Genomic DNA, 20,516 nt, shown 5'->3' with positions numbered 1-20,516 from the left:
TTGAATACAGCAATTTGATCATATCAATAAAGTATCCCTCAATGCTGAATTTCTGCAGAACCGAAAACATAAGGTCCCAGCGTACCTTATTGAATGCTTTTTTGGCATCAGGGGATAATATTAAGTCACCCATTTCGACACAACTATCAATGATGTTCAGTAGTCGCCTCATATTATCATTAGAATTTCTGTTAAGTATAAAGCCTGTTTGATCCTGGTGGTCTAGATGGGGCAACACCCACTCCAGATGTCTCACCAAGCATTTAGCGAGTATTTTCGCATTGGAATTAATGAGAGCTGGGCTTGTATGGGCTGAATTCTGTGGGATCCCTACCAGCCTTGGGGAAAACCACTATGCTGGCAGTGATCTGTGAGCTTGGGAGGTGTCCCGCTTCCCTTGCTTCATTAAATACATCCGTCAGTCCGGGCACAAGAGTGTCTACCAGTGGTTTATGTAAGTCAATCGGGAGGCCACCTGGTCCAGTCGCCTTACCCACTGCAACTCCTGCAATATCAGCAACAACCTCCTCCTCTACAATCGGGGCATTCAGGAGCAACAAGTTCACATTAGAAGCTCTCAGCATCTAAATCGCTTGCAAGAAGGTATGCATCAGATCATCTGTGATACAGGGCGGGGTATAGAGCTCCAGATAAAATTCTGCAAATCTATCATTTATTTCAGTGATCACAGTCAACATGTTACCAGCCTTATTTCTGATTTTATTAATCAGTTGGGCATGTTGACGACCCATCAAGGACAGCCATTGAACAAAGGGGCCTGTTCCCTTCCTCATGAAAGGATTGGGCACACCTAGAGAAATATGTGTGCGCCCTGACAGTAGTGATGGGTTTAATATCTGTTGTTTTACCTTTGTGAGGATAGCAAGATCCCTAGACCTTTTATGTGCCTGTTCTGCCTGCTGTAGCTCCTCTAACAGATGCCGTTCCTGAGTCTTCTATTGCTCAAGTTTGTACGACCATGATGAAATACACTTCTCCCTGGGGGAGGCCTTAAAGGCATCCCAACACTTCAATGAGTTAAAGTCAGCTCTGAAATTCTCTTCCCAGAACAAGTCAGAGCGCTCTACTAAATGTTCTACTATATCCAGGTTTTGTAGTGACACAAAGTTTAATCACCACGGAGCTTGTTGATGAACAGATGGGAAATTAATCTGCAAGACCACTGGGGTGTGATCCGAGATCGTAAAAGTAGGAATCTCACATTGATCAACCCTGGAGAGCATAGTGGAGAGTTAGAGCCAGTACTCTAAGTGGGCAAAGCTTATGTGATGGTGTAAATAGAAAGTGAAGTCACTCCGCAGTTGGTGGAGTACCCTCTATACATCCCTCAATCAGAGATCTTCCATACGGAGCAGGACTGTCTTCATTTTCTGAGGCATAGCAAGGCTCGGAGTGATTACTTATTGCTTATCACGCAGCAGCAAAAGTGGAACATTAAGATACCCACCTAGGAATGTGGGAGAAGCAAAGTGAGATGCACATTTTGTGAATACGTATGTATAAAACCCAGCTTTGTCCTGTGTAGGTCCATAAATATTAAGGATGGTGATACTCTGTTCAAACAGTGTACCTCCAAACCAGTAGATACCGTCCTTCTGGATCCACCAAGGTATCCAGAGTGATAAGTGGGTACGTTTGTGCAGATTGAACACCCACCTCATGGCCCACTCATCCCCATGCCAATTTCCTGAATTCAACCTTATCTAGGTGAGTTTTTTGTAGAAATATGATATCACCCCACACATCTCAGAAAGGTTCAGAAATCTGTGTCACTTAATCGGATCGACCAGGCCTTCAATATTTAAAGTTATAAACCTAAGCGTAGTTATGTCAACAAAAAATAAGTGCTTCAAACATGAAGGCTCCTCGGTTTCCACTGCTCGAAAACCATCCCAAATAATAAACTTACAGCCAAGAACCCCCATGTGAGCAAGAATCCCCAATACAACAAACACTCAACATACAATGCCTCACCCAATTAACAAAATCCTGTGAATACCATAAGAACTCGAAATATCCGATCAGGAACATAATTCCCCAACATGATCAATAAAAGAACTCCAAACAGAGATAACCAATATGAAAAAGAACAAAAAAGGTATACCCAATGCACAGCAGGCAAGCGAAACACATGTGGTTATGCCATTGCCGTACCTATGTAACGAGTAAGGTAGCACATATAACATTGACAGTGGGGGGAGGAAGATGAGCCACCAGAAGCCAGAGCTAGAACAAGGCCATTCACTTAGTTGAAAATTGCGAATTAACCTTCAAAAGTCACCGGTCCTGAGCAGTCCAAGCATCCACCTTTGATACCCTGTTTGTACATCTCAATGTATGCTATGTCACCTATCAAATGTTCAAGTATAGCAGATAGAAAAACATAAGTAGGATCCACCCATTCCCCATGAGCCCAGAGATGCAGCCTATTCAGGCACATTCAGCATATTGGTTCATCGTCCACCATTCTCCTCAACGCACCAGAATGTCCCCGCAATCAGGTATTCAACCCTCCACTTGAGCTATTATCCACAAAGCTGTGGGGGCGGGGGGTCCACCAGACTGCTGTCCAGATTTCTTACATTGATTCTGGGATCCTGGCCGCGATCATCAATGCCAGTGTTGGAGGAATAAGCTTTGAAATCTGGAATACGATCTGCAGCGATTATGTTGTGTCACAGCAATAACTGCCACGCTTCCTCCAGGCAGTCAAACATATGCCATCGTATATTGAATTGAAAGTACCTGACTGCAGGGAATTTCAGGTAGTATCGATGATCTGAACCCTTAATAGCTTAAAAAATTGGGTTTAACTCCCTGCGCCGCCTGGACACCTCAGCCGAGAAATAATTGAAAATGCGTATTTGTCCCCAATCTTTTCGCAGTGTACCCGTCGTTCGATAGGCCTTCAGCACTATGACTTTGTGCTGAAAATTCAAGAATCTTTATAGTTCTCGGTCGTTCACCTTTAGCAGGTTTGGGAATGGGTGCCCTATGTGCCAGTTCAATTATGCATTCTCACATGTTACCTTCCAGGTTCTCAGGAACGCCAATCATTCTAATGTTGTGTTAGGTTGATTTTCCTGATCTTCGCATCAAGCCGCTGGATTGCCTTAATGGCTGTATCAAGGTAAGTCCCATGGACCGTTGATAATCTTTAACAGCGCTGATCTGCTGCTTGTTCTCAGTGGTGCGCTGGCCTGAGCATTGATGCCAACATTGATATCCTTTAACTCCTTCATAATGTCCTGGACAGTCATATTAGTCTCTTGTGTGCGCTGATTGATGATCTTCATCTCAGCCAATGTAACCTGCAGCTGCAAGGACGTATCCATCTTGCCCGTGTACCTGGCTGTTCTGCAAGAATGGAGTGATCTAGCAATCTGTTCCTCACACCGGGTAGACTTTGTAGTATCTGGCTCCAAAGGGTTGAAGGTGGTCATTCCCCAAAATACAAACCCAAACTCAGAATAAAAGGACACCCCAGTAGGGAATGAGACTAGGAAAAAAGATTGCAAGCTAAGTAAAGATTTATAAAGTAAAACGGTGCACACAGAGGACTCTGCCGCTCTGAGAGCGCTCTGCCAACAATACAGAAAAAACATATCTTTATACACATTTCTAGTCATCAGTGACGAATAATATAAGGGATGAATAGCATGAGTCCATTGGTGCAATGTAACAATCGGGTATAGTACATAGAGGGCTGGTGCATCTTGATTGGTTGGCGCAGAGTTGTTGCTTCTCGCAGGGCTCACCTGGGTGGGTTGGAGGTCAGGCTGGATCCGCAATGTGTGGTCATTCTAACTCATCTAAACTACACAGTAATCTTTGACATGCTATGACTAATGTAGCACATAAAACCTATACCAGAATGCAGGGTTGCCTGTAAATAGTGAGCAAGCACAAACACATTCCTAACCCGGGCCTTTTTGGGGCAGTGCGCAGTGGTCATTTTTGCCAGGTGTGTAATATAAGGGTCTTGATAAAAGATGTATTTAACCCTGGTGCCTCATGGTTGAAATGAATAGATTGATAGGTGTTAGTCCAAGTGGAATGTATGATCACACAGGATTAGTTATATGGGGGCAATCTAGGGTGGTCAGTGGGGAAGGGTCTCACCAACTGCTACATGAAAGGAGAGTAGAGGGGTAAAAGGTTGCACAGATAATCATTCCTAAAGGTGGAGGCCAAGGAGCAGGAGCAGGTTTGTGGAGCCGGATGAATACACAAGTCAAGATCTGCCCCGGTCACAAACAGGGCAGTGAGCTCAGAGGAAGAGAAAGAATACAGTTTTTTTTATTTGCTACAATTCACGCCTGGGCTTCCGTGAGAACTGGACTGGTGCAGCACAGACAGGAGAGGCAGTGGTGGGGACTGTTGGAGCTGGCTGTGCGCGGCGCTGGGTGATGGGAGAGGAGGCCTTTTAGAGATCATTGTGCGGCCTAATACAAAAATGGAGTCTGATGTGGCACAGTATAGAGTCTTAGTGTATCATCCCATGGCTTCTTGCCACTGTCGTCAGTAAAATACGAGCTGGGACATCTCCCCACGATGGGATGAGCAATTAGACTTATTTCATGCAGAATTTAGAGGGGGGGGCATACAGACCCTTCCTCCCTTACAGGCTGTACTGACATATCTGGCAGTAACCATGTATAACTGTCACTGCTACCCCAAGAGCTTCACTGGGTGACAGGTGAATAAGCCATGCGCTATGAGGTATGCATAATCACGAACCGGGGACTGGGAGCAATGTTCCAGGTCACGGGAGAGCGCCAGCACTAGATCTGCCCCAACTGTTCATAGACACATCCTGCCACAAAGGATGAGAGCAGATATTAGTTTCCAGAACACCCGACCTGGGCAGCCCATCACTTCCAAGAGAACAAAGAAAGTAGAAAGATGCTTTCCAGTACGTTCCATGTAGCGGGCAAAATAAATCATTCAGTCCATTAGTATAGGAACCAGCTGACAATGCACTGGCAGTCCAAGACAGCACATTTATTTATTCATCTACTTGCTTATCTCCCAGTTCAGCCTCACATCCAATCTGGCATAGAGGATAGCAGCCACAGCGTTTTCCTAACATCTCCTCCACGCAGCCCCTTCAGCAGCCTTAGAAGTGACCTGCATGGTAGAGACCAGCCATGAGATGGAGGCTGCTCAGTGCAGCTGATGCAGTGGCGCTCCAATGACTGGTCATCAGACCACCGTCACTTAGCTCAGCAGCCTTGTTGCCTCCAACGGCCCGCTCATGGTCTAGGACTAACAGGCGTTGCGGCCTCAGCCCCACACGGCAGAGATGATCAGGGCCTCACACGGCCTGTAGAACCATAACTCTGCCCCTCAATATCTCGCCCCTGACACAGAATGTATTGGTGGCGCATGGGTGCCATTGCATGGCACTACCGTGCCACATAGACGATGGAGCAGACCTGTTGTAGGTCAGCAGATGCACAAGGTAGTCATGCAGCGTTTCCACAACTGATGCTACTCAGAAGAGGGCTATAATGGAAGAGGTGGCTCAACTTCCCTGGAGCTTCACTCAGTGGCAGCCATCTTTTCTAGGGTCTCGAGCTCCCCCTCGTGGTATTGGTTCAGAAGTGAAAGTGGTTCTGCAATATAAGTGTGCATGGTTGTGTTGTGTGTGGGAAGAGGAAGTCAGTGTAAGGAGTGAATGTGAAGTGACTGATTCTGGGTAAAAGAGGGATTTTGGAGTGTAGTAGTAGGAAGAGGAGGTGTATCAGAACATGTAGTATAGGGAAGAGGAGTGTAGCAGTAAGATGAGTGAAGTTGTGGGAGGAAGAGTGCAGCAGAAGTGTAATAGGGGAGGTGGAGCGTAGTAGCGGACAGAAGAGGAGTGTACTACTTGTCGGGAGAGTGTAGCAGTTAGATGGGGAGTGTACTAGGAAGAGGATAGATGTGGGAGAAGTGTAATAGCGTGCAGAAGATTGTAGTAGTGGATGGAGGAAAGTAGCAGCAGAGAGGGACCTAGTGAAGTTGAGTCGGAGGAGTGGTTACATCAAAGCCTGGAGGCAAGGAGTACAAAGATTGAAACATCAGAGGGATGAAGATCTAGTGGGAGGGATACGGTAGGAGGGAGAGGTAGTGAGAGAAGTGGAGAGGAACTGAATGGGCATGACTGATCTAGCCTGAAAATTACAGCAAAGGTTCAAGGCTCAGTTAAATCCCCATCAGAACACTAACCTTTGTTAGAGTTTGAGAAGTTAGAAAGTCCCTGAGGATGTTGAGATAGTCTGCATATGGGGAAGACAACTATAACAGAAGAGAAGATCATATGCAGTAGAGGTTACCACTCGCTAGAACTCACCAGGGTTTACAGACACCTAGGTTAGGGAGGAGGTTTGTGAGCAGATGAGAAACCCTTTCTCCAGCTGGTATCTTACATTGAACCACTGCCTGTTTTATGGTGGATCATTTATTTGCAAAGGAAAAGAACATTCGCTATACCATTTCTGTGCGTCTTAAAAATATCTATGAACATCCTGGTGACTAAGTTATTAAGGCCACCTGCTAGAAGACCTGAAGCATTGGCTTTCCCACAATTGCTTCTCTCAGCTGTCATCATTGCATGAAAGATTTTTGTATCCGTCATGTGATTTCTGTGTGGCTCTGGGTCTGGATCCAGGATGGAACTTTAGCACCCACTTTCTAAATTCCACTGTAGCTGAGTCCCAAAACTGAAAATGACTTGTTATTGTAAAATACTGATTCTGGGGTCGATTATTTGTGGTGTTCTCCACAGTGACAGGTCTGGACATTGGGATTGAGGGGGCAGCCTTTTAATCCCCATCCGCCTAGTATATTTCTCCTTATGTTACTTAGGGACATTTCACTACTTTAGGTATTGACAGAATCCCTGAATCATTCAAGGAACAGGTATCAGAGTACACATCATAAAGCATGTTGCTTCTCTTGGCCCTTATTTTTCAAGCTCTCCAATGTGGGAATCAAACAGGAGAACTTGTCACATATGTCTGAATGAGTTAAAACATAAATAAACACATAGAAAAAGAACCAGAAAACACAACAGGCCTGGAAAAAAGTGGGTGTAATTTCATTGAAGACACTTTTGGCGGTAACGAAATTACCTCAATTTTTCCTGCACTGCCAAATTACAGGTTTTGAGGCAATTACCACTGGCAGAATGACCAAATGGTAATTCTGTTATTTGTGGAGGAAAAACTGATGGTGGAGAGAGGGCGCTAGTGAGCCATCCAAGATGGCAGCTCACTAAAGAGCTCCCTGCTGGACCCCCTCCAAAATCCTGTAATATTAGTGCTCTCAACACGATAAACCGCCTGGCACTGGTGAGGAAGGTGCTATAATCCCCCAAGACGCCTCCGCCAAATTCGGCAAAAGGTGAGCCGTCAGTCCCGCCGTACAAACGTGAGAAGCGGCCCCAGCGGGAGGTGAGGAGGCGGCCCAAGAGAGGCCTGGAGCAGGAGCTGCCCTGACGTGGGAGGGCGGGCGACCTGGCTTCCTCAGACGCTGCTGCTGCGGCTCGGCATGGCCGCAATGCGCCCTTGACGGAGAAGAGTGGGCGAGTCTGAGGTGCGCCGCACAGCCGTGCAATCGGGGCGCTGAGAGGAGCCCCCGTTAACATCTGCGAGGAGGCGCGGGGATCGCCAGCTGTAGGCGAGGTACGCGAGTGTCGGAGGCAGTCGGGAGCCCGCCCGCGCCGGTCTGGGTGCCCGCGGACAATCTATCCTGAAGCGAGACAGACCAACGTCGCCGCTGGGTGTGTGAAGCACTGCAGCTCGTCAGCTGAGAACGCGGCCCGCGCTCCCTGCTGCTTTTCCCCGACCCGGCGGGGCCCTGGACTGAAGTGCTCTTTAAGCGGCTGGCGCGCCGCAGCCCCCCTCCAGTCGCAGACCGCCATAACAAGTCCCATAAAGACTGATTCAGCGGTACCCACCATACTCCCCCTATGCCACTGACCACACCAAAGAGGAGGAGAAAAGAATTTTAAAAAAAGTGAAAAGGAAAAAAAAAGGGGGGACAGGGGGCTCCCAGAACGCGATCCCCCACAGACCTGAGGTCCCTAAGCCAATACATCCACCCTCCAGAAAGTAATAAGCAGTGAGGACATTTGTTCGCACAGCACTGGGCCACAGTCTGTTACCTGCTCATGGCCAGACACTATCCCAGAGGAGGCCTGGACCCACCTCCCACTAGCAGCGCTGCACATTCGTAGCACGTTCCAGTGAGCGCCAGGGAGACGACACTAATCCACTGCAGTCACCACCTCCTGTGGCGCAAAGTGTCGAAGCCCTTCCCCGCCCAAGGCACCCGGGAGGGGACCGCTACATTTGCGTCCCAGTCCACAGAGACGACAGTGGGCCTCTCCTGCCTCGAGCAGGTCAGGGTGCCAGGGAGCCGTTCCTTCTATCTACACCCCCAAAAAAAAAAAAAGGGCAAGGACGCCTGCAACTCCTTCACCATTCTCGGCACTTTGAGCAGAAGCGCATCCACCAACTTCCCCAACGCCCCCAACAGTAGTCAGGCCAAGCGCGCCTGGCTGGCCATAGAGCTCGTCTAGAAGGCCCGCACAGTAAAAGGCCGCCTATCCCATGCAACCAACGGTTATCAACCCCACAGAGGCGTCGGCTGACGACCCGCTTTCCCCACAGCAAAAGGGCCACGCAAACCTCCCCAGAAGCCCAAAATGGACAAGTCCCAATGAAGATTGACATTTGTACCGGGCACTAATGCAAAAAATCTCAAACAACTGAGCCAAGCGCCGACTCAGGCCCCGGACATGGAGCAAGTGGATGAGTCCTTGCAGTCGCTGACATTTGACATCTGGAAAATCCTTCTTGAACTTAAAGCCGGAATCGGCAACCTCGATTCCAAAATGGATACCCTTTCATCTAAAGTAGACCTCCTGCAGCATCGTATGGACAAGCAAGGCGAGAGGCTAGACACAGTAGAACAGAGGGTATCAGACCTCGGCGACAACACCACGTCCCTACTGTCCAGAGTCTCAACACTTGAGAAGCAATTGAAAGGAGTCATCGACAAGAATGAAGACCTAGAAGGGCGTGCCCGCCGTAACATCAGGTTGGTGGGCATATGAGAACAACAAGCCCCAACGCGGAACAAAGACTTTGTGGAGTCATTGTGCAAAGACATCTTTGGTGAGGCGGCATTCTCACAATTATTCGTGGTTGAGCGGGCGCACAGAGTCCCTTCTAATCGCCCGGCTCCGGGGGCTCCACCCCGCCCTATTATAGCAAAACTCCTAAATTATAGAGATAAAGATACCATCCTCAAACTGGCCAGAGAAAAGGGAGATCTACAATACGATGGGGGCAAGGTCCAAATCTTTCCAGACTTCTCACTGGCAGTACAGTCCTCAAGGAGAGCCTTTGCAGGAGTAAAACGTCGACTGCGTGACAGTCAGATCAAATACTCTATGCTATTTCCAGCTAAATTGTGAATACTTCACGCAGAAAAGACCCAGTTCTTCACATCCCCCGAAGAAGCCAATACTTTCCTTGACAGCATCGGCTGCTGCCCCCTACAGGACAATCCCATACCACATTGGCGAGACAGAAGAGGGAGAGAACCTCCATGAAGCCCAATCACCCCAATCATCATATGGCCAGAGATAACCCAGCAAATGATATGAGAGCACACAGATATTAATCCTCAACAGGAGCAACAGCTCTTGGTGGACAGTGACACCCCACACTCAGCACAGTTCATGTTTGTTTTGTTTAACGGGGGGGGGGGGGATATCGGGCAGGTTGGGGGTTGCCCGGCAGGGAGGGAAGCGGGACAGGTGGGAAATAAGTTCAGAAGGCTGCTGCGGCCCCAGGCTTGGCCACCACCATCCACCCACTCTTAGAATATTCACAGCAGATACTGGGGTGCTAGACCATGCGATAACTGGTCATCAGTTCAGTAATATCTCAGCAAAATATTTCATTTCAGCATTCCATTCAGGATAATCACTTGGAACATCAGAGGAGCTAATGCACCTGGAAAAACCAGGAAGATCTTCCTCTATCTGAGAAGGCACAAAGTTGATATCACCCTCATCCAGGAAACTCACCTAACTCGCTCCACGGAAAACCAGTGGGCCCCAATAGGTGGGTGCCACTGCTATTACTCCTCTTATTCATCTTATAATAGAGGGGTCGCAATCCTGATCATCAAGAACATATCCTTTAAATTGATCAAGGTCTTGCGAGACACAGAGGGAAGGGCTCTGCTGGTACATGGGATCCAGGCTGGGACAGACATAGTCATGGTTAACTCCTACGGTCCAAATGTGGACGGCATCAATTCTTTTGACTGGATGGTGCAGAGTCTTGCTGATGTAGGACATGCCATGATCATATTCGGGGGGAGACTTCAATACTGTGCTGGACCCTGCCTCAGACAGGTCAAATACAAACAATGGGCAACAATCTAAAGCTGCCTCCCAAATCAAGGAGATCTGTGATACCTACAACCTGGTGGATATCTGGAGGCAATCACACCAAACCATCCACAAATTTACGTTCCATTCCTGGGTACACGGGACGAGTTCCCGGCTTGATTACTTGTTGGCGTCCAGATCCAGACAGTTAGAGTGGGACGAGTGTCTGATCCTACCCCAAACACTATCCGACCACTCCCTAGTCATCCTGGACACCTTACCAGTGAGGGTTTTCATACAGGCCCGCTCTTGGAGATTTAAGTCAGGGGCCCTCCAGCACTAAGTATTCGCTCAAGAGCTGTCGAGGAAATCACATGTTTCCTCGAAGCAAACCAGGAATCAGCCCCATCACACAGTATCCTCTGGGAAACCTTAAAATGCTACACGTGCAGAGTCTGCATCACCAAAGAACTTGCTGTCTTGAAGACAATCAGGAGAGATCTACTAAAAAACAAAGCCCACCTGAAGGAATTAGAACGCGCTTTCGAAGTAACAGGAGACCATGCTACCCTGGCCCGTATTAAATCAGAACTGTTTGAATTCAGAAACCATGCAGAACGCGAGAGCTGCTATCTATCAAGACGCCATATGATACGCCATTAGGGAAAAGGACAAAAACCTGGGGCTCTCTTGGACAGGATGCTAGCGGCAGACAGGAAACCCCCGACTATCGACTGCGTCCACAACCAACAAGGCACTCTGGTCTATACAGAGAACGAGATTGTTGAGGCCTTCAGAAGTTTCTACAAGGAACTCTATAACTCTAGATCCATGGACACCACCGCAGCGCTCCAACAATACCTGGATGACACTGAGCTGTTCTGGTTATCAGATGAAATGAGGGATCACCTTAACAAAGAAATCATGGTCGAAGAAATCCAAAATGTCATAAACGAGCTACCGGGATCGAAGGCACCAGGCCCTGATGGCCTAACAGGAGAGTTCTATAAGGCAATGGGACCCTCGCTTGCCCCCCTCCTCCTATCGGTCAAACTGTGCCTCCTACAGGCCAATCTCACTGTTCAACACAGACAACGAAAACTTGGCCAACCTCCTGACCAACAGGCTCCTTCCCCTAATGCCAGGATTGGAGCTGGCAGACCAGGCTGGCTTTATCCCAGGCCGGAGCACAACCTTTGGCATTCGGCGCCTCTTCGGCATCCTGGAAGCTCTAGATCCATCAAGACAGGCCATTGCAGTTCTGTTGGATGCTTTCCTCTTGGCCGTCCTTTGAAAAATGGGCCTTGGTACCCTCTTTATAGAGATGGTGGCACTCCTATACCAGCACCCTAGAGCTCACGTCACATTAGGGTCCACAAAATCAGACCCCATTGAACTGAGAAGATGCACCAGGCAGGGATGCCCCCCGTCGGCCCTATTGTTTGCCCTGGCTCTGGCCATGGAACCCCTCACAGCCAAGCTTAGGAGCAAATTCATGGATAGAGGGATCATCATTGGACCACACAAGCTGATACTGTCCCTCTACGCGGACGACGTGGCCCTACTACTCAGCGACCCAGAGACCAATCTCAATTCAGTGATGCGTGAAGTACTTAAATTCACACGCTCGGGACTCAAAATCAACAATAGCAGAATTCGCTGATGAATTCGCTGATGACTTTCAGTTTCGATGGGAAAAATCTGATGTCAGGTTCCTAGGAATCATGTTGTCCAAAGACCACGACAAGCTGTTACACGACAACTATGGCAGGGTCGTTGCAGCGATCTCTGTGAAGATAACCCGATGGAAGCATCTACCCCTAACACTCTGGGGGCGCGTATCCATCATCAAGATGGTGCTCTTGCCAAAATTATTGTATTTATTTGTAAATATACCACTGCTACTACTGCATCATTTCTTCCGGCAGCTCCGGGCACTTATCCTCGACATGATCTGGGCGGGCAAGCGGGCGAGAGTAGTGTACTCTACATTGATTCAACCCATCGCAAAAGGCGGTCTAGCCTTACCAGACCTGGAACGCTTTTACTGGGCTGCGCAGGCACAGTTTCTGAGTTACTGGTACATGACCCAATTTATCAGACCGCACGTCCAGATAGAGAGGGCCCTTGCTCCCCCCAATCTCCTGAGAACCGTAATCATGGGGGAACAATTGGTCCCACCGAAAACCATGAATATAACGCTGATCACCTAAGAGATCGGGAAAAGGATAGCACAGTAACAAGGTATCACGTGCAGATACTCTCTACTCTTGCTGGCAAAGTTTATTCCGGGAGTGCCGATAACCACTGAGACAGTGTATCACCACCTTGAGAGCAAACTCCGAATTACTACAATAAATGATTGGTTTATTGAAGACAGCTTTATGACACTCCAACAGGTTAAAGACCGCTGTGCAGTCACAACGTTGGACATTTCTGTGTACTTCAGACTTTGTCACGCTTTCAGAGAACAGTTTTCAATGTTTCCGGCGAGACCACCCATGCGGCGGCTATTGCATGAAGTCATACAAGCAAGCGGCAAAGGGAGACTGGTCTCAACTATCTATAAAGAATTACTCGTTACATCACCCCAACCGATGGCCTCTAAGGTGCGATGGGAGAGGTCCCTGGCCCACGCGATCAACAATGCCGAATGGTCCTACATTCAACAGCAGACCCAAAAGATTGCACTGAACTCGAGGCTAAAGCTGATTCCCTTCAACTATCTCCATCAGACCTACCTCACACCGAGCAAGCTCCATCGCTACCAGGACTCCGTTTCTCTGGCATGTCCTCAGCCAACTTCTTGCAGCTGGCCTGGGAATGTCCAATGGTCAGGCAATTCTGGAATGATGTGCTAACCACGACATCAGATATCGCTGGAGAGCCAATTACCAGTAACCCAATGGTGACCATGCTAGGGTACACCTGTGAAATACAACCGGCTGCCAGGAAGCTGGGCAGCCTGTTGCTGGTTCTGGAAAAACGATGAATCGCCATGTCATGGCAAATCAGATGCCACAGATGCCGGCAGCACCGCAATGATGTAACTTGTAATCCTGTGGTAAATCCATGGGACCAAGTTGTGGTAACAGTATCTGTATTTGGTGGTAATTCGGCAGAATTGCCACTGAATTACGGCCAAACTCGGAATGAGGCCCAATTTTTATTTTTTACATACTTTAAAACCAAAAGCATCCATACACTGTGTTACCAACGTAAGGATCATGGGTGCTTGAGCTTTCTTTATGCACATTTGTCAGGGGAGAAATTGTTTTTTGGAAGAGACTTATGTTAGTTTCCCCATATGGAGGAAAACCAAAAAAGTCTTCCACAAGTTGGATCTAGTGATAAAGTTTCGATCATTGATGATTGATTTCCCAAAAGTCTTTCTTTCTATGATAAACTGAGTGACTAGGCCAAGGCATCTAATAAGTTAGTAGAAGTTAGCCCTGGCATGAAGGAGTGTTGAATTTAAGAGGGCAGATCATTTCATGCATAATGATTGTAGTTTTGAAGTTTGTTCTCTAATCCACCAAGTGTCAGAAAAATGTAATGAGTTATAAGGTCTTCTAGTTGATCAAGGGCTGTTGGTTACTTGGTTTGTGCCTGAATTTTGCTCATATTTTATTTCTATGATTCACTTTTTGTAGAGTCATAGGTTCATTGTGAAGCTAATTTTACTTAAGTTTGTATCTGCAACAGTGTTATTGGCTGGCATTAAGTACACTTTCTGAAATTCTAAGACAGCCCAAATTTCTCCTGCCCTGTTACCCCACCCCCCCTTCATGATCCGTCCAGCCCGGCTTTACCTTCAAGTTTACATAAAGCTCTACACTGGCCCGGGTGTTCAGCAAACTGCCATCTGTGGGGTACATTGACCAGCAGAACTCCCCTACCTCACCAAACTACATCTCAGCAGTAACCAGCAGAATGGCTGTGCTGGCGCTGTTGAGCTCTATTGCCTTGCCATAAAAACTGCATTTTGCAATCACCAAGATAATGGCTGCTCTGCCTGACCAGCCACGCATGGGGCGAGATGAAACCCCAAATACCCCGAGAACTGCTGCCAGTATTTTCTTCAGTGGCACGAGAGAAAAGTTAATTTGCACGAAAAAGAAAAGAATTCAAAGGCAGCGCTGCTAGGCTGCCAGCTCAAAACCTTTTCACTGAGAAAGAAAATATTCTACCTTTTAAAATGACTGCGCCCTGATGCTATTTTTCATCTGTTAAACAGTACAAAGTTCTGATTCAGTGAGACCCAGCTAGGTCCCTCCATATTCAGTGTGCTCCAGCAAAAAGGGGGCATTTCTCATTGAAAGACAGGCTGTGTCAGGCAAGAGCTGTGAAATAACAAAGAAACTTCACTTCAAGCCATACGCAAAAACATTTTACCTTTGCAACAAAATATCACAGATAAACCCTTCATAAGAAGCTTTCTCTCTCTTTGCTCATATCAGTTTCATTGGACCCTTGCTTTGAACAAGTGTAGTAGAAATTGACTATGGCCATGGAAATGCTCAGAATAAAGATACCAGGAAAAACCGCATTTGAAAGTGACAGCAAAGGAAAAATGAACCACATGTAAATTGGTGCGTTTTACAAACAAGAAAAGATATGTTTAAAAGTGAAATGTTGAATGAAGGCCCTGTCCTTGCATAGCAATGTGATGGGGGTTTGTGTTAAAACATGTATAGGATGTTTAATGTCAACAGTCTTGCTTTCTGGTTCAGGAAATAAATAAAGTTACTGTGAAACCAGCAGGACAGGTTTTTAGGCCCTGGCTTCAAAGGACGGACTACAGGAACTACCTTCCCCCAGGTTTACCAGCATCTGGGACCTATGAATATGCATGGGTGAAGCATTTCACGCCCTCATCAGACTCTGTGGCATTGCTCCAACCGAGTACAATGGATTCCTGGGACACGTAGGTGTGACTTTTTTAAGCAGCACCTCCACTCACCTTTAACTGGGGAGCTTCAAAGACAAATCCATGGCACACAGGGCTAGTGCCTGAAAGTTGGCTGTGGGTTGAAAAAAATGCCCTTATTTGGAAGGCAATGCTTGCCATTTGTGGCAAAAGACTGTTCTGAATTAATAAACTTTAAGACTTATTTCTGCAACCGGGAAATGCAAAAGTTTAACAGTTTAAATGTAATTTTTGTGGCATTAAAACAAGATATTGTGGCTTTCCATAGCATGGAGGAGACGCAAACGGCAGAAAAATGTAAATCGTGGTAAAAGTATACTTGGTGCAACTTTAAAATTTAATGCAAACATGCTCTGTGATAATGGGTACACATATATCAAATTGTAGAATTTTAGGTGAAATGGTTCCCACTGAAAAGTGCGTAAGATTATTAGAGGGGGCAAAACGACATAGTACAGTCTTGGGAGTCGGAATGCCATGCTCTGTATGAAATGTGTCATTTTCCTAATGTGATTTTCAAAAATGCCATGACTGATATTTTGAAAAATATGACTGTGGGAGGGCATGGGCAATTTAAGCTTGCACCATAAAACTGGTGTCATGTCCTTGAAGCCCAATCGGTTGACAGGAAGGCGGTAACAATAAACCCTACAAAATCCAGTTGTTAGAGTCATGTCAAGCCAAAGGCCTACCCAGAGGGTAAATCCTGTGATGTCACCTGCCTTATAAAAGGGGGAGACTCAGAGAGACAAAGGACACACTCTCCTGAATTTTCCAGCTCCTGCGCATCCCGAGATACAGACATTCCATATTCATCCTGCAAGATTCCAGATTCCACTGCCAGGCCAGAGCATAGCTGACCCAGATATTGCCTCATTGTCCAGAGATTCAGCCCTCTGTTCAAAATACCCCATTCAAGTGCTTGTTGCGAGTATTTCCCTTCAGCAACAACCACAAAACTGCCCCCTTTGCTTTGTTACCTTGTATAAAGGTCCAATCCCATAGAAATCCCATAACTGCCTTAGCAGAAATCCTTAAAACTGTCAGAATCCTCTGGGCATCCAGTCCTTGATCTCTAAGTGTTAGTGCCATTCTTCCACCCATTTCTGTCCTTGTGTAAGTCCTTAGCCCTATTTTGATTAAATTAATTAATTCTCCCTAAAAAGACGCACACTGCATGAAGGGTTACAACTGCAGCGTAACCTTTCTATTTGCGGGTGGCGTTTCTCTTTTCTAAAATCTAGTTTAAGTGAAACTTGCCCTTTCCTTCGCAAACCGATTTTCCTTTTCCACTGATTTTATTTTCAAACTGAATTTCCTTTCCTATTAAGAATCTCATCTTGGCATTCATTTAGAGTTACCCTTTCTCTTGCCTATCATTCCTGTGATGTGTATCTATTCTGTAGCCTAAAAACCGCTTCTAGCCTAAAAATTCTGATTCTGTCTATTTCACCCATTTTTCAAACCGTTTTGACATTTAAACCTGTGTAAATTAGCAAATGCAATTTCCATGCGTGTGATTTGGCTGCACTGTGTTGTCACTTCAAAGGTGATTTTTGAACTGTATGCCCGTTGTTGGTACCTTGCCTTGTAGTTGCTAGTGTTCTTACATCCCTGATACTGTTATAACTCATATCTACCTCATTCAGTCAACCGCACATTTAAATTAAATATTTAGTAATTCCGAGTGCTGTTTTATGCAATTGCAAAGGTTTTAAAATCCGATTTTGCCTCCCATTTCGTGGGGGAAGGACTGATTGTTTGCTGCCTAGTATACTTGACTCATTGCTGCTCCTTTCTATTCACTCAAAATTAACTTGGGTGCTATCTGCCCGAACAGTAAAATTGCTTCCATTTAGTTGTGCTTTGGACATGTCATAGTAGAAGGTCAAACTAAGCGTATTTCATCAATTTACCTTGTAATTATCACCCCATTGGTGATTGCTGCCCAATATTAAATTTGTGTAATTTTCTTTGAATTTAAAATAAATATTGTATTACCACCCACCGGCCTGGTTCATGGTCCATTCTGACCCGGGGTATTTGTAAAAGTGGGTGTGAGACGGGTTGGGTGCCAGCTCAATCCAAATTCTAGGAAATTAAGTGAAAGTGCTTTAATTGTGGGCAGCATCCTAGGCCAGTGGCTAGAGTCCTGGTCTGGTGTGTGACACCCGATTAGAATCCTTAACACATCCCTTCTCTGTGCAGTGTCGCCAGGATGGAGAAAAGATGCTCATTTTTTAGCACCCTTTCCAGGTTTCCGTGGTGGCCATGCTTGTTTGGGATTTTCTTAAGTTCATGAAAGACTTCATAGATACCCTTACCACCCTGAACACTGTGCCAGGATGCTAAAATGATAGCTGCCTGGTGAGTTGGCCAACTCTATAGGTACCGGCAGTGGCAAGCCCGCATTAAGCACCCCTCACATCAACTGGGTACTTTACTTGGATGGCAGATCATTACATGCATGGTCAGCTAAATAGAGCAAAGACGACTGTGAACTTTTTTTTCATAGACATGGTTGGAGATTACTTAAGAAGCCATATGCAAGCCGGATTGGGTGATGCAAGACTACTGTCATTCCCTTTAAGCACCCGTGTTAAACTGGTTACTTTTTTTATAATTGTACTAGCAGAAGTACCAGTTCTCCGAATGGGTTCTGTAGACAGACATGATAACACTGATCCTGTAGGTCGCCGTTATGATTCGCTTATCGTTTGATGTGCTTTGTACCCTGAAGTAAATTGCACTGAGAATGGGCACGTGTGGCTGGCTGAGATAGCCTTTGGAGCAAATGTTAGGGGGAGGCGAGAGTTGGTGTGCAGGTGCATACAGGGAGTTTCAGTGCTCTCTCCCCACCTGTCGCCGCACCCTGGAGTGATCCAGTTCCTTGTTGTGCATTGCGGTGCAAGTATCTTGGAAAGGAAAACATGCATCCTAGGGCCTGGACCTCGCGTTTTGTTCCTCTTGTCGGGACAGGTCCTTATACGACCATATTGATGTTTCGCTGATTTCATGCAACCGTCTGTGTGAAGGTGCTGAAATCTGGGGAAAGGGTTGGGGTTCCAAATGTCATTTAGCTAGTGAAGTCCGAAGGGTCCTAAGAGGTAACTATGCAACATTTGGTGGAGATTGGTGAAACGGTGTGGAATTGTGTAAGGAACAACGCTTCGCCAAACCACAAACATTTGGACTTGTCCTGAAATCCATGGAATGGGTGGGATGTCGAAATGTCATATAGCCAGAATGTCCGGAGAGTACTAATAGGTAACTAGGCAAAATGTGGTGCAGATTGGTGAAATGGTGTGGAGGTCTATCAGGAACAATGGTTTGCCACAAACCCACAAACAAATGTTGAATTTTGCTGAAATCCGGGAAAAGAGGTGGGGTGTCCAACTGTCATGTAGCCAGTAATGTCCGTAGGAGCCTAACAGGCTACTATGCAAAATTTGGTGCAGGTTGGTGAAACAGTATGGAATTGTATAAGGAACAATGCTTCTCCAAGCCACACACATTTGTACACGTGCAGAAATCCAGGGAACTGAGTGGGGTGTCAAAATATCATGTAGCCAGTAATGTCCGGAGGATCCTAACAGGCAACTATGCAAAATTTGGTGCAGATTGGTGAAACGGTGTGGAATCGTCTAAGGAACAACGCTTTACCACAAATCCTGCCCCAAACAAATGTTGACTTATATATATTTATATATTTAATTGTTTTGCAAAGACCTGTACGGACACCTCTCAATCACTTAGCAGTGCGGGAGCTTGCTATTTTGGGGGCATACTTTGAAGAGATTCATGTTGCGTCATCCAATTACTGTCATGTCAGCCCCTGGCAGGTACAGTTACTTTTTTGCGATAACTGATGAAAGCAACTGGTCCCACTTTGAAGGATGATTAGTCCTGATTGGGAGGTGAAGCCACCCCGCCCCCCGTGACGAGTGTTTTTGAAGCTTTCCTTTTGTTGGTTCTATGCCTGGGTGGTGAGCGAGAGCCATGCAAAGCCAGTTGCATTTGCCGTGGCGGCTCACAGGAAACTACAATTCCAGGCGGGTCGCACTGCGCACACCACATCAGCTGTGCTGCGGGGGATGCACACAACTGAAGGCACCTAGAAGGAGGACATGGCATATGGCCGCGAGTCCCTTAAAAGAATGCTTGCGGTGCTGCTCAACATTGGTAAATCCCCAGCCAACTAGGTGCCATTCCGCTCTTGATTATTCCTTGTTTGTTCGACTCAGATCCTATGCGTATTCGTTTGGTCCTTTTCTAGCCATACTAGTGTGCTGTGATTCCTTTCATCTTCTTTTCATTCCAACATCCTTTGTACCTCCTGTCTGTACCTACGGTATTGTTGCCTCCTTGCTGTGATTCTCTGTGCCCAGTCTTTCTGTCTTCCTGTTAGTATTAACTATCACTGGTTTCAACTCTGCGTACCCTCAACCTCTGCCATATGACATTGCTACACTGGATACCTTATCATAGCACGTGACGGATTACCTTAAGGACGCCTTATTGGAATACGGGGCCTTTCCTTGATGCTTCGCTGTCTGACCTAGATGAAGAGGAAAGTTGTCCTTTCGTTTGATTTCCTTACTGCCTATTCCCACTTACCAGTTCCTTCTGGACTCTATTAGCAATATGGTTAAAGGAGGGCCCATGATGTTCCAATCTTGGGAACCTCTGCTTAAATGCAGCTTGACAAATTGCCATGGGGTTACGGTACCCATGGTTTCATTACCTAGCTAGAGCTTTCACATTATGTCTGATGGAAGAAAAAGAGATAATATAAAAACACATGTGAATACAGTACATACATATCAAAAGATCTATTGGTCAATTGTCCTTTGTATAGCAAGCATAAGAGGCACAGTGTCCTACCTCATCATCAGTTCCAAGCTGAGGCCCAATCTGTTGCTGAAGTAGATGTTTCAGTTTCACCCAGGTAGTGATGATCTGAAGTCTGGTAGCAATGGGCACCACCTCGTCTGGTAGCTTTCCATTTGTCAATTCTAGAGCAAATTCACAAACCTAAAAATGAAGAAAGTCTCTGAACTGAATGCAAGATAATGGGGTATAGCACGCCATCAGCAACAAAAAACAAACTGAATGCTTTTACACAAATATATTATGCAAGATACATTTAAGATCCAAGGCTAGTAGTGTTAC

At 46.4% G+C, this 20,516-nt stretch overlaps 1 protein-coding gene across 3 annotated transcripts in view; it reads right to left on the bottom strand.

Annotated features, from left to right (window-relative positions):
• The window catches only part of CFAP46 (cilia and flagella associated protein 46), a 2,698,259-nt gene that overhangs the window by 1,844,718 nt on the left and 833,025 nt on the right, over positions 1-20,516 (bottom strand). For all 3 annotated transcript variants that reach the window (XM_069611407.1, XM_069611408.1, XM_069611409.1), the window contains exon 21: positions 20,229-20,378. In XM_069611407.1, the coding sequence (XP_069467508.1) occupies positions 20,229-20,378 (150 nt within the window). The remainder of the gene's footprint in view (positions 1-20,228; positions 20,379-20,516) is intronic.

The sequence above is a fragment of the Ambystoma mexicanum genome, chromosome 8 (genome assembly GCF_040938575.1).
Source record: "Ambystoma mexicanum isolate Mex_15411 chromosome 8, UKY_AmexF1_1, whole genome shotgun sequence".
NCBI classification, from domain to species: domain Eukaryota; kingdom Metazoa; phylum Chordata; class Amphibia; order Caudata; family Ambystomatidae; genus Ambystoma; species Ambystoma mexicanum.
The sequence above is the reverse complement of the archived record's forward strand: the minus strand, read 5'-3'. Positions and strand labels throughout refer to the sequence as shown.